This window comes from Diplotaxodon limnothrissa, linkage group LG16 (assembly GCF_057381915.1).
Source record: "Diplotaxodon limnothrissa isolate DT_005_m linkage group LG16, D_limnothrissa_male_GT1.1, whole genome shotgun sequence".
Lineage (NCBI taxonomy): Eukaryota > Metazoa > Chordata > Actinopteri > Cichliformes > Cichlidae > Diplotaxodon > Diplotaxodon limnothrissa.
Genome location: NC_140611.1, coordinates 9,398,714 through 9,413,550, shown reverse-complemented (window position 1 = coordinate 9,413,550; position 14,837 = coordinate 9,398,714). Strand labels below are relative to the sequence as shown.

The window sequence follows — 14,837 nt, the reverse complement described above, 5'->3', positions numbered from 1 at the left end:
GAAGTGTTTTGAACAGCTGATCGGACCGGCAAAGCGTGTTTCTGGAATATTATGTTTTTGTTCCTGCAAGCGCTTTTTATGCAGTTTTTGCAAAGCTTTATGTGGAAGGAAACCGTGACCTAGGACAAGCTGATGGCACAATATGTAAGTACAACTCCTCCGGTTTCATATGCAAAAAAATTTTTTGCGCTAGCTTACGTGGTTGCAGTGCTACCGGGATTTAAAAATAGTTACGCATAACAGAGCGTTCCCGCTCCGATCGGCTCTAAAGGGTTAAGTTACACAATGTGTGTGCATTCTGAATACTTTGGATTACTTAATATATTGTCATGCTTTTTACAACTACATACTATTGTTGTGTGATTTATTACTATTACTGAAGACTGCTCACCACTGAGCTAACATTGTTAGCTGGTGTTAGCTGAGGTTAGTCCTTACAGAACTGCAAATAATTATTTGCAGCTAGCAGGTTGTTCATGCTATAACAACTAAAACAAAGTAACTGTAGTAGGCTAACTTTAGTTTTTAAAAATGAACTTACTTCCTGATATTTCTTTAGGTTGGAGGTGGAGTCTTTTGATGCTGAGAGCAGCTTGGTTGCTGGCAAACAGAGTTTGTGTTAAACAATCAGATTTCGCCCATCCCTTTCTTCTTTAAATATCAAGAGGTGTCTGAATTTCTAAGTAAGAAATGAATTCCTGCCCGTGCACTGCTGGCTCTGTTATGTTGGCTATGGGTCCATCGTGTAACTGACGCCATGAACATTAACAGTACACTTACATCTACACCAGAGACTGCACCCCCTGACATCCCTGCAACATCACCATCAAATTTGCAGATTATACCACTCTGATGGGGCTCATCACCGACGATGACGACACTGCCTACAGAGATGAGGTCCACTGTCTGAAAGAATGGTGTAACTACAATACCCTTCTTCAAAAACACAACAGTGATATGTTTTAAACTTTACATTTTCATGCATTTCTTGTTCATACATAAAATATATAAACATGATAGTTTGGATGATTTCATGTTGTCATATGAAAAGTGTTTTAAGTAACTGCAGCCAAAAAATAACAGCAATGTTGTACTAGGCATTTACTTTTAATACAAGGATTGATTGTGGCCTGGAAAAGAACCTTTTCAGGTGTTTTGAAATTTTTTTCATTTTGAGTCCATAGATGAATGGATTAAAAATAGGATGATACAGAACTACTTGTAATGTCATTACTATCCGTACAGTTTTTGGAAAATTTGTTTCCACCCGAGCTATGCTTACATCATACACAAAAAACACAGAAGCACTGATTAAAACTAAAAGATGGGGTAAACAAGTCTCTGCAGCTTTCTTCTGAATTTCTTTACATCTTTGATAAGAGACTATAAATATTTTTGTATAAGTGAAAACTATAAAGAGCATAGGAAGTACTGCAAGATCTAGTAAAGCAACCACACCAAAGATGGTAATTAATCTTGATCTTTCACACAGAAGAGTGTAAACTGCATTGTTACAAAATATTCCCTTTATATTAAAGTCACACAGTTTAATGTTAGCACTCCCTATTGCTTGGACTGCAATATGACAAGCAGGTACAAGCCAAGCTATGATCAGAAAAATACTCACAGTGGTTTTTCTCATGATAATATGATATTGCAGAGGTTTACATATTGCCACATATCTGTCATAGGCCATGGCAGCCAAGAGAAAGAACTCTGAACCACCTAGAGTGTAAAACATAAAAAACTGAAAGAGACAGGCTGAATATGTTGTGACTTGTTTTTCAGATAAAAAGTCAATCAGGAGTTTTGGGTAAATAGTTGTACTGTAAAGAACAGAGTTCAGTAATAAAGCTGCAATGAAAATGTACATAGGCTCATGAAGGTTTTTATGAATGCAGATTATGTACATAATAGTAGAATTAGTGCAGATTATTAGACTATATAATGCAAACATAATAAAAAAGAAAACATATCTGTACTTGTTAATGTCCACATACCAGTCCAGAGTTACATATGTAAAATTTAACTCTTGATCCATTATTGTCTTCAAAAACTATTTAATAAAAAAAATAAACTGAATAACCAGACTACATAAAACAATTTAAAAAACCAAACCAAACTAAACAAAATTACAGTAACATAAACCCTGTGTTGTGTGTCCTGTTCATAAAGATATCTGAACTTGAATTATATCTTTATCATTCATGAACCACATATACATAATGAATCATGTGAGTCTTGAGAAGGTTTTTATCAGGTTGATTCATTCTCCAGAGAGGAGGAGGTCTAAAATGGCATTGCTCAGCCTCTTATAGTTGACTGTACACGGTGTGTACAATTAATGTGTCCAGCCAATGAGTTCACTGTGGGCATTTAGGATTATCTGCTCTACCTTGTGTTTTATTTCAGTGCTGTACTGACCACACATACCTTGGAAATGCATCAGCTACTTTTATGTTTTTTGTCACAGTGAAGAGTTCCATACTCAGCACTTTTGCTTGTACTGGCTGCATCTGACTCTGGTCCACAAATGTCCAATGTGTGTTGCTTTTACACGGGTAAACCCACATTTTGTTAAGTTAATGGCCAGTCAGTCTACAAAGAGATGTTCAATAAAAGAATGATTGTGCAAGTACATTGTCCACCTAAACAGCATGACGTTCCAGATCACTAACTACAATTTTCAAAATCTTTTACAAAGTTTTGAATTCACTGTGGAGGACTATTCTCTTGCGTGCCTAAGTTACTGATCAATGCAATTAGTCCACTATTAGTCTTGTACATTGCCAAGCATTCCAGTATCCAGTATGTTTGGGAAATTGAGCCATAGGCTTTCTTGTAGCCTGTCTCTGCTTTGCTGGAGTTTCTCTTCACCCTAGCAGAACGAGCTGTGAACCATTATTTGGTGGTTTCAAGAGACTCAGTTATGAACATCTTGTTGTACCTCTTTTTGATCCCGGATCTGTCTCTCATGACCTGCTTTCTGCACCTGAGTTAACTAGTGAACATCCATCTAGGATTCCCTGATTTTAGCTTACAGCCTTCTTCTCCATGGGGGGCTTACTCTACGTGCATGCTTGACCCGAGTGCTTCTAGGGGCGATCGTGGCTCAAGAGTTGGGAGTTCGCCTCGTAATCGGAAGGTTGCCGGTTCGAGCCCCGGCTTGGACAGTCTCGGTCGTTGTGTCCTTGGGCAAGACACTTCACCCGTTGCCTACTGGTGGTGGTCAGAGGGCCCGGTGGCGCCAGTGTCCGGCAGCCTCGCCTCTGTCAGTGCGCCCCAGGGTGGCTGTGGCTACAATGTAGCTTGCCATCACCAGTGTGTGAATGTGTGTGTGAATGGGTGGATGACTGGATATGTAAAGCGCTTTGGGGTCCTTAGGGACTAGTAAAGCGCTATATAAATACAGGCCATTTACCATTCTAGGATTACTGTGAAAGTGACGAATATGAGCTCATTGGTTTAGTGACACTGGCAGTAGAGATGATACATAGAGCACTTTTCACATCTGCAAAGGTGGGAAAATAGCATCTTGGTTTATCGTTATCTTGAGTCTAGGCACAGTCTTCATCCTCAGCTCAGAAAGTGCACTTGCTATTATAGGTCACTAGGCGTAATCTATTTCAGTTTCACTGCTCTTTTCTGCCAGGGTTGGCTCATTGTTTAAAATGCTGCTTACTACTGTTCCCATTGCACTCTAGCCTGTGGAGCTCCAGCTTTTATAATAGCTGCTTTCACTCTCCCTATCTTTTCCAGCTCTGCCTTTAGTATTTCTCAAGCTTTAGTCTTCCTTTTTCCTGATGTTGATATCACTTGGTATAGCTACATCTGTCACTAAAGGCTTTTTACTTTGCCTTTCCAACCTCCGGTCATGTTCACCTCCTGCCCCTTACTTTAGTGTTCCCGGTCAAAATCGACTGGTCCGTTTTAGCTGCTCTTAAATTAACACAAAAAACATTTTTAACCACCAAATTCAGTTCAGTGGGTCGCTCACTGGGTTGTTCAGTGGGTTCCTTAGTAGTCGTTCAGTGGTTGTTTAGTGGGTAATTCAGTGGGTTGTTCAGTGGGTTGTTCAGTGGGTCTTTCATTTGGTTGTTCGGTGGGTCACTCAGTGGGTCGTTCAGTCAGTGAGTGAGTGAATGCATGCATTCCCATTCATATTCTATGGTGGTCACGTTTGACTGGGAACACCACAGGTGTAACAAGGTTGAATAAAACACTCAAAATTCAGTGAAAGAGGTATTCATCACTTTTATATGTTCAAGTGCATAGTGTGGAAGATATCATAAAGCTTTGAGACAATAAGGCCTTGAGACAATATTTATGAGTGTGTTAAGTCTTAAATCGGTCAGGTTTGACCCGAACACGACGAGAAGATTACTATGTCCGTTGGTTAAAAGCCAATAGTTTGTCTGTTTCTATTTGCAGTTCCTTCAGGATCTTAGCTTGGACATTCTCAATAACCTCTGGGGATGTACAGCGTGGGCCATTTATATGGATACACCGTAATAACATGGGTTATATGGTTGGTGATATTAAAGTTCTGTTTGTGGCACATTAGTATATGTGAGGGGGCAAACTCCTCAAGATGGATGGTGACGATGGTGGCCGTTTAGAAGCCGGCCATCTTGAATACAACTTTTGTTTTTTTTCAATAGGAAGAGGGCCATGTGACACATCAAACTTATTGGTAATGTCACAAGAAAAACAACGGTGTGCTTGGTTTCAACGTAACTTTATTCTTTCATGAGTTATTTACAAGTTTCTGACCACTTATAAAATGTGTTCAATGTGCTGCCTATTGTGTTGGATTGTCAATGCAAACCTCTTCTCCCACTCTTCACATACTTATAGCAACACCGCAGGAGAAATGCCAGCACAGGCATCCAGTATCCGTAGTTTCAGGTGCTGCACATTTCGTATCTTCACACCATAGACAATTGCCTTCAGATGACCCCAAAGACAAAAGTCTAAGGGGGTCAGATCGGGAGACCTTGGGGGCCATTCAACTGGCCTATGACGACCAATCTACTTTCCAGGAAACTGTTCATCTAGGAATGCTCGGACCTGGCACCCATAATGTGGTGGTGCGCCATCTTGCTGGAAAAACTCAGGGAACGTGCCAGCTTCAGTGCATAAAGAGGGAAACACATCATCATGTAGCAATTTCAAATATCCAGTGGCCTTGAGGTTACCATTGATGAAGAATGGACCCACTATCGTTGTATTCCATATACCACACCAAACCATCTCTTTTGTTGGTCCAACAGTCTTGGAGGGATCCATCCAATGTGGGTTAGTGTCAGACCAATAGCGGTGGTTTTGTTTGTTAACTTCACCATTCACATAAAAGTTTGCCTCATCACTGAACAAACTCTTCTGCGTGAACTGAGGTTCCTGTTCCAATTTTTGCTTTGCCCATTCTGCAAATTCTGTGCGCCGATCTGGGTCATCCTCGTTGAGATGCTGCAGTAGCTGGAGTTTGTAAGGGTGCCATTTGTGAGTAGCTAATATCCACCGAAGGGATGTTCGACTAATGCCACTCTCCAGTGACATGCGGCGAGTGCTACGCTGTGGGCTCTTGCTAAATGAAGCTAGGACAGCCACTGATGAAATGGCCACCATGGTCACCACCCACCTTGCCGAGTTTCCCCCCTCACATATACTAATGTGCCACAAACAGGACTTTAATATCACCAACCATTCCCATGTTATTATGGTGTATCCATATAAATGGCCCACCCTGTACAATGCCAATTCCAATGAAGTTGGGATGTTGTGTAAAACTTAAATAAAAACAGAATATAATGATTTGCAAATCCTTTTCAACCTCGAGTATATTCAGATGAATACACTACAAAGACTAATTATCTGATGTTCAACCTGATACACTTTATTGTTGTTTTGAAAATCTTCACTCATTTTGAATTTGATGCCTTCAACACATTCCAAAAAAGCTGCGACAGGGGCATGTTTACCACTGTATTATGTTACCTTTCCTTTTAACAACACCAATAAGCGTTTGGGAACAGAGGACACTAATTGTTGAAGCTGCATAGGTGGAATTTTTTCCCATTCTTGCTTGATGTACAATTTCAGTTGCTCAACAGTCCGGGGTCTCAGTTATCGTATTGTAACACATGCAGAATGTCCTTCTGAAGTAAGCAAGGACGTCCCTGAAATAGACCTTACTTGGATGGGAGCATATGTTGGGGAATTAGGGGTTGGGCAGAGTGGCAACCAGTGGCAACCATAGATAATCCTTCTGACCCTGCAACAAAATAATTCTTAAACATTCTTCACTGTTTGGATTTTATCCAGCACGTCACGCAGCCGACTCACAACAGAGGACACACTCTGGACCTGGTCATCACCCATGGGCTGTCCACCAGCGTGTGTCCTCTGTTGTTGACTTGGCTGTCTCTGACCACTACTGTGTGTTTTTTAACATCACCGGTTTTATTCAGTGGAAGACCTCGGTGCGAACTGTGAGGAGGCGCTATCTAACCTCTGTAGTGGCTGCAAATTTTACCAGGGTTTTAGACGAATGCCCCCCTGTGATTTTACCTGCACCCTGCAATTTGATTTTTAGTTATTTTAACAGCAAACTGAAGAAAAGCCTTGACTCCGTTGCTCCACTCACCACCAAAAAGATTAACGTAAAACATGCATCACCCTGGAGAAACGAAGAAGTCAAAAAACTCAAAAGAAATTGCAGGGCAGCAGAAAGGAGATGGAGGAAAAATAAAAATAATATCAACCATCAAATATTTTCCGAGCAACTTAAAATGTACAATAATACATTAAGGAAGTCAAGAAATTCATACTTCGCCAAAATAATCAGTATTAACAAAAATAATCGCAAGGTCCTCTTTTCCACCATAGATCATTTATTTAACCCTGATTTTAAAAGCTCCAAAAGAACCCCCACAGACTCGCTCTGTGAGCAGTTTGCAGACCACTTCAGGGGAAAGATCAGCGCCATCAGATCTGATATTTTATCTAATCGCAATATGATTGTAAACACATCTGAGGGCTCGATTGTACCTGAGGAGACACTGGACAGCTTTGTCCTGGTTAATGCTGAGAACTTTCAGAAGGTTTTCTCCACAGTGAGACCCACCACATGTCTTTTAGATCCAATTCCTTCTTCACTCTTTAAAACACTTTATGGATTTTTTGAGGCTGAGCTTTTATACATGATGAATTGCTCTCTTCAGTTGGGTGTCTTCCCTGCTGCCTTTAAAACGGCGGTGGTGAGGCCCCTTCTGAAGAAGAGCAATTTGGATTGTAATGATTTTAATAACTACAGACCTGTATCCAACTTACCATTTTTAAATAAAGTCTTAGAAAAACTTGTTTTTACTCAGATTACTGATTTTCTCAATGATAGACAGATCCTGGAGATATTCCAGTCTGGATTTAGGGTGAACCACAGCACAGAGACTGCTCTCCTAAAGGTTCTAAATGATCTTAGATGTAACTGGGACTCCCAAAAGCTCTCAGTCCTGGTGCTACTGGATCTAAGCGCAGCCTTTGATACAGTAGACCACGCTATTCTTTTAAACAGACTGAAACACATGGTGGGCCTCTCTGGTGCTGTACATAACTGGTTCACTTCCTATCTCTCTGACAGAACTTTTATGGTGAATATGGATACATGCTCCTCTAAGATCCATAAAATGACATGTGGTGTGCCTCAAGGGTCGGTTCTAGGCCCTGTACTTTTTAATTTGTATATGTTGCCTCTCGGCAGTGTCATCAGGAGGCATGGAGTGAACTTCCACAGTTACGCTGATGACACGCAGCTGTACATCTCCGTGTCTCCTGATGACACCAGACCAATGGATGCCCTTTTTAACTGTATCTTGGATATAAGATCTTGGATGGCAGAAAACTTTTTACAGCTTAACCAGGACAAAACTGAAGTTTTAATTGTCGGTCCTGAGGCTCAGAGAGAGAAACTCTTGTCTAAATTAGAGGCATTTTCACTATGTCCTTCGCTACAAGTGAAAAACCTGTGTGTTATTTTTGACTCTGAGCTTGGTTTTATCCCACATGTTAAACATGTAACCAAAATTGGATTTTATCATCTAAAAAATATAGCCAGAGTCCGCCCTATTCTCTCTCGGGCCAACACGGAGATGCTGATGCATGCTTTTATTACCAGTCGCATTGATTACTGTAATGCCCTGCTCTCTGGTCTTCCTAAGAAGAATATTTCAACTTTACAACTCTTGCAAAACTCGGCAGCTCGTGTGCTGACGAAGACCAGAGGGCGGGCCCACATTACACCGGTTTTAGAATCGCTGCACTGGCTCCCCGTGTGTTTCGGGATCGATTTTAAAGTTCTTTTTTTGGTTTTTAAATGTCTTAATGGTCTTGGGCCTTCTTATCTCTCAGATCTGCTTTTACCATACGAACCCTCGCGGACCCTGAGGTCCTCTGGTACTGGCCTTTTGATTGTCCCTAAAGTCAGGACACATACTCACGGAGAGGCAGCTTTTCAGTGGTATGGTCCTCGTCTGTGGAACAGCCTGCCGGAGGAGCTCAGGGCCGCAGAGAACGTACATGTTTTTAAGAACAGGCTCAAGACCCACCTTTTTAATTTAGCTTTTACTTAGCGTTTATTTATTTTTTATGCTTATTTATTCTATCCTGTTATTCTATTATTAATTTAGGATTTACCTAATATTTCTTGATTTTATTCTTATTCATTTTTTAATCTTCTTACTCTATTTATATTTATATTTATATTGTATCCTGTTCTTATTTATTTTATCATTTTACCCTGTATACATCGTATTGCGTCATATCTCCAGTGTTTCCTCGGAGGGCGCTCTCTGCACCGGGGCTGTTATTGACCGTGGCTGCTGGGTTTCTGGGGGTCCTCTCAGCCTGGTTGGGGGGCTCCTTTGCCTCCCTCCGGCTGTGTGCCCAGCCCGGAGGCTGCGGTCTGTGACCGGCTCCCGGTGCAGACGGCTCTCTGTTATAATGTTTCCTCACTTGGCTCATGCGAGCCCAGCCCAATTTTTACTCTTTAAGTGTGCGCGTGTGTGTATGTGTGTGTGGGTGGGGGTGGGGGGATATATGTGTATTGAGAGTGTGGGGAGTGAGTTGGAGGGTGGGGTGGGCTGCTTTTAACTATGTAAAGCACTCTGTGCTACATTTTTTCTGTATGAAAAGTGCTTTATAAATAAAGATTGATTGATTGATTGATTGTGTATTGTGGTGTGATGTATATGCAAATGCCAGCCGAGAGCTGCAGCCGCGGAATGAATAAGGATGGCTCTGAATAACAACCTGTGGACCTGTCGTGTCTCAACCACACCACAGTGGTGCCAAAATCCCGGGACGCGGTACGATGGGGAACAAACCAGAGCCAGGAAAGGGGGGAGCTGGCCCAAATGGTGGCCGAAATGGCAGCCACCCAGCTGGAGCAGGTGACGGAGGCACGGCGCCAGCAGGAATAGTTGCGGGACCAGGCTGACCGCCATCTGGGGCAAATCGCAGAGCTGCAATGATGCTCCAGGCGTGGTCCACACTGCTGCCGCTAACCCCACAGGTGGAACCTGGTGGTGGGGAAGCGGTGGAGGAGCCGTGTGGGGCACTTCGGCAGCCAGAGGTGGTGGATGAGGCGCATGGGGGTGCACGCTAGCCAGAGGAGGGGGAACAGCCGGCTGAAGGGCTACTTCTGTCGGGAGCAGTGGAGTGGTGGAGGAGAAGCTCCAACCAGAAGTGAACGAGGGGCAAGAGGGCCCGTACCTGTTGGAGGGGGATGAGCCGCCGTATGAAAGGCTGCTCCAGCCGGGAGCAGTGGAGGAACCGTGTGGGGAGACAGAGGTCCCTGTGCCAGGGGAGCCTGCTCGACCTGGGTCCAAGGTCAAGGCGCGAGCTGCTCCAGAGCGACGGATGACGGCCCCAGCCGGCCATGAGCAGGGTTGTGCCGGCTATATTATAAAGACTCTGGTGTTTCCATGTGCATTGTGTTTAGTTTCACGTCCCCTGTGGTGTTATTATGTTCATTTGTATCAGCTGTTTTCCACGTGTTTCCACTTCCCCTCATCTCCTCCTATGTGTATTTTGTCTGTGCGTTTTCATTCATTCCTTATCTGTTTTTCTGGTTTGTATCCATGTCTTGCCATATTTCCAGGTTTATAAATTCATGGCAGGTTTTCGTGTTTCAAGTTTCTCATGTCAGGTTTCTATGTTCACGTTCACATTGCAGGGGTTTTTTATGTTTAGACTTAGCTCTCCTAGTTTAGGTTATGGTTTAGTTTGGCATTTGCCTTTTTAAAACTGTTTTATCACCCTAGAATAATGTTTACTCTTTCTGTGTCAGCACTTGGGTCCTCCTTCTCACTTCTACACAGTCATCTTCTCCACTAACTGTGAAAGAAGATTTGCAAAACTACAATGAAGTTTATCAGTTTTAACATTAGATATCATGTCTTTGTAGTGTATTCAATCAAATCAGTGCACCTTAGTATTCAGTATTAGGTCATGAAATCATTTTGGCCTTACTACTGGAGGCCTTGGCCTTACTAAGGGAGATTACTCTTTAATTTCTGCATTCCCCTTATTCTACTAGTGTACTTCTAGTGCATTGTTAACACTGTCAAAGCATCAAGATTTTGGTTTCAAACCTACATGAGGCCTGTGTGGCCTGTAAGTCCAAAATACAGTACAAGTTAGGCTAAGTTAAAGGTTAATTCTTAATTGGCTGAAGATGAAGAGGTGGGAGTGAAATGCCAAACTTAGTTTGGCTTATTCACATGGGCCTCTATGGCTAATGCTCTTTACTCTTAAGGAATCTTAAATCAAAATTAACCTGCAACAAAATGTTTGTGCTCTACGGATGCTGAAACTATTGATTACTAAATAGCAGGTAAAAACACTGAAAGTATCATGAAGAAATAACTTTTGTTATTTGTAAATAAAACATAAATAAACATAAAACAGTTCTTATTTAGTGGTAGTATATTTCCTCCACAAAAACATCTTGAAACTCTACACAATGCTTATTTAGTTTGAGTTACAGTAAGAATATTGCTGTATACAGTTAACTGATAAAGAAAATTCTCTTGGAGGTTTAACATAATACCTGTCACTTTAATTTATACTACTGGAGTTAGTAGATTTTTTACTCTTGAGTTCTTGTAATTCAAAATATAAAGCATAACATATTTATGTTACAATAAACATGTACCAGAGAAATCGTGATCAAAAAACAGGGAAAAACAGGTTTAAATTCTGCAGATTAAATTTATAACAATGATGCAAAAAACGCAGAATAAATCAATTTCAAGACTTTAATATTTAACAAAACTATTTTTAAAATAGCTTAAGAATCTTAACAATTCAGAATTAATGCATCAAATTTTTTCTTTTTTTTGGCAGGGGGTGGAGAAAGCAAGCTTTTCAGGTGTTTAAAAATTTCCTTCATTTTAAGCCCATATACAAATGGATTGAACAAAGGATGATACAAAGCTAGTTGTAATGTCATTATTAAGCGTACAGTTTTTGGAAAATCTGATTCCACTCGGGCTATAACGACATCATAGCAACCTAAACAGGAAAAGGTAATTAAAACTGTAAGGTGGGGTAAACAGGTCTCTGCAGCTTTCTTCCTAATTTCTTTACAACTTCGATAAGACATTAAGAATATTTTTGTGTATGTGTAAAGTATGAATAACAGAGGGAGTATTCCAAGATCTAGCAAACAAACCAAAGCAGAGGCAGCAAATAATTCTGATCTTACACACTGAAAAGTATAAATTCTGTTGTTACAAAATGTTTCATTTAAATAAAAGGAACACAATTTAGCTTTAGCACTCCCTATTGCTTGGATTGTCATATAAAAGCAGGCACAAGCAAAGCTATGAACAGGAAAATACTCACAGTCTTTTTTTCTCATGATGGTTGGATATTGAAGAGATTTGCATATAGCCACATATCTGTCATAGGCCATGGCTGCCAAGAGAAAAAACTCTGAGCAAGCTAGACTGTAAAACAGAAAATACTGAAAAAGACATGCCGAATAGGATATGACCTGTTTTTCAGATAAAAAGTCATTGAGATATTTAGGGTAAACAGCTGTAGAGTAAAGAGCACCTTTTTTTGCACCATTTGCGTCTGTTACGCAACCATTACAATCTCTGGAAAAATAGGCCTAAATTCCATCAGTTTATGACTTTCCCCATCAGGGGAAATAAAACATTGGATGACTGCTACAGCAACATCAGAAATCGCTTTTCAGCTGAACCAAAATCCCACTTTGGAAAGTCTGATCACAGTAATCCGGGTCAAACCAGTTTACAACAAAAGGCTAAAGACAAAGCCCTACCTGAACTGAAAGTGTGAAAGCTAGCCTGCAGGGACGCTTAGAGGCCACAGACTGGAGCACTTTCAAAGAGGCCCCACAGGCAAAAACTATGAATACACAGAGACTGTGAGTGACTACATTAGCTGGTGCATGTCCATAGACGCCCCTCCCAGGACAGTGCATATGTTCCGCAACCGAAAACCCAGGTTTAATTGTGACGTAAAACAGAAAAATCAGGAAGCGAGAAGACAGAATGAAACCCCAACTTTGAGGCAGCAAGCCAAAGGGAAACAAGGATACCGACCCCAGCCTGCCGCCTCTCACCCATGGCAACTGCAGCCTGTGACAGAGTCCACACTGTAAAAACGATAACTAGTAATTGTTGATTTGATTAAAGTTTTCAAATTAAACTGACTTAGAAATAAAACTTTCCATTTACAACCTAAAAAAGCTTGTCTGCCCAACAAATTTCTTCCATTGTTGTCCTAACTAAGATTTTCTAGAGAGCATAACAAAGATTATCAACTTTTGAGTAGATTTTTTGAGTCAAGTTGGGAACCAGTGGGAAACCCCGTAGATGACTTGCACACGTGGTGAACAAGTTTGAACTAGACCACACGAGCCTGAGCAGACCTGAGCTGTGTGATAGATAGTGGTTTGTCAATGTGTTCTGGACTGAAAACCTGCTAAGAAAATTTGAAGAAACGTGGCCAAAGTTGGATGGAAATTACAATTTTTCGACCATTACGGATTTTACCTGGTCTGAAGTTGGAGTGTATTTTTTGACCATTTTTTGGACAGGACAAGCTGACTATTTGCCCTAGCAGGTAAGCTAACGAGATCTATTATTAGGATTTTCTACAAGCGCCTAGTTTGCATCCTCCTCAGGACCCAGGAGGGTGGATTGAGTCAAACACTGGAAAAAAGGCAAACAATAACATATTTAAGTTATCTAAGTGACTTATATATCATGTTTAAGCTAGCGAAGGACCGCGCGGGAGGGGGGGGGTGAAAATGATATGCCAGCTAGCTATCGAAGCCGGTGGTAACAGACGTCTCCGAAAACGTAGAAGCATTTTTGCAAATATGTGTTGTCTTAATAAACTGAGCAGATATTTGAAATTTACACAGCTACATTCTCACCTGAAAATATCTTAAAAGTTTACTTTGTGACCCAGAAAGGGTAATAAGAGTAATATTAAAACTAAGTGGCTGCCGCCATTGTTGGAAACTAGAATCGGCTGGGCCGCGCTATGAATTCTGGCATGGGGTGGGCCACGAAGGATACACCTGACCATCCTTCAAAGCTGTGGAAAGTATTGTATTGTTTTGAGAGCCTTTTTGTTGGTGGAGTATTGATTTTATGTACAATTCCACAGGTAGACGCGATCTGTACTGTCCGACTTTGCACATGCGCAGTAAGGATCAGGAAGTCCGATCTGTAACTCGTTTTTTTTTCCTGTTTTTTTTTCTACGTTATATTGAAATGTTTCATTATTGCAAACATTTTTTCTCAGGCGGAGAGAGGTCGTGGAGTGTCAGCCTGTGGTGTCCAGTGTGTGTGTCCAGGAGAGATGACCTGCGCTGTTTTACTCTGAGGAGGTAAGACTGTCCTAATTTATTTATAATTTAATTATTATTCAAATTGGGCATGATTTATACTAGATTGATTATATTGAAGTAGTACAGTATTTGCTGGGGTAATATTGTGCTACTATTCCAGTCAAGACCCTTGCCAGTGTTACATTGAAATCCTTACCCTGAACCTTTCTTTACACCGAAAATGTGTAAGGAAATTTCTTTCAAGAAAAGATTCCCCATGCTAAATCGAAATTGTGAAACAGAAAGGCAATCTCATAATTTTGACTTGGCGTGGTTTTTTTTTGTTTGTTTTGTTTGTTTTAGTGCTAGAAATAGGACTTCTATAGACTGAGATGGTTAGGGAAAGAATACTAAGGCAGGTCACAGAATCTGATTGGTCACAGATTTTGGTGCAACTTAGAACATAATATGTATTTGCATATTGATACTGGGTTTTGTGGAGGGTATTTCTATTCCTGTGCAAAATACGTATTCATGAGAGATTTTTGAAGTAGGTTTTGCTGTTGATAACGCAGTCAGGCATATAACATGGTGCAGACTGTCCAAGACCGCTACCCAGGGATTTTCTGTGCTGAATAAATGACAATATTTTGGTGAATGTCTTGTTTAGATATCTGAAAAATTTCATCGGATCACAAGCAAAGACCTCCTGGGGACCTTCAATGCATCCCTTGACAAATTTGTGCCTGGCCTGCTGAATCTGTACTGGTCTAAGAAGGGAGCTCTTTGTGAGGAGATGGAAGACCTCCTGGATAAACTTGACGAACAGGTGAGTGAAGTGCTTCTTTATCTGACATTTTTAGAAGTGAGTATACTTTTCTCTTAACAGAAACTGAAAAAGATGTTGGCTTCAAACAAAACACATGTACATGATAGCACACAATCTTTAGAAATTTGTTTTGTCTTT

The 14,837-nt window shown here is 41.0% G+C and overlaps 2 protein-coding genes across 2 annotated transcripts; both read right to left on the bottom strand.

The window, feature by feature from the left end:
* Positions 1 to 1,093: 1,093 nt before the first annotated feature.
* Positions 1,094 to 2,041, bottom strand: LOC146615730 (olfactory receptor 13C2-like). The gene has a single exon (XM_085373815.1). The coding sequence runs from the start codon at positions 2,039 to 2,041 to the stop codon at positions 1,094 to 1,096; it is 948 nt and encodes a 315-aa protein (XP_085229941.1).
* Positions 2,042 to 9,324: 7,283 nt separating this feature from the next.
* LOC146615729 (olfactory receptor-like protein COR2) lies at positions 9,325 to 12,656 on the bottom strand. The gene is made up of 3 exons (XM_085373814.1): positions 12,653 to 12,656; positions 11,422 to 12,117; positions 9,325 to 9,575 (listed from the first exon to the last, which is right to left on the bottom strand). Exons 1-3 carry the CDS (start codon positions 12,654 to 12,656, stop codon positions 9,325 to 9,327), a joined length of 951 nt encoding a protein of 316 aa, XP_085229940.1.
* Positions 12,657 to 14,837: the final 2,181 nt, after the last annotated feature.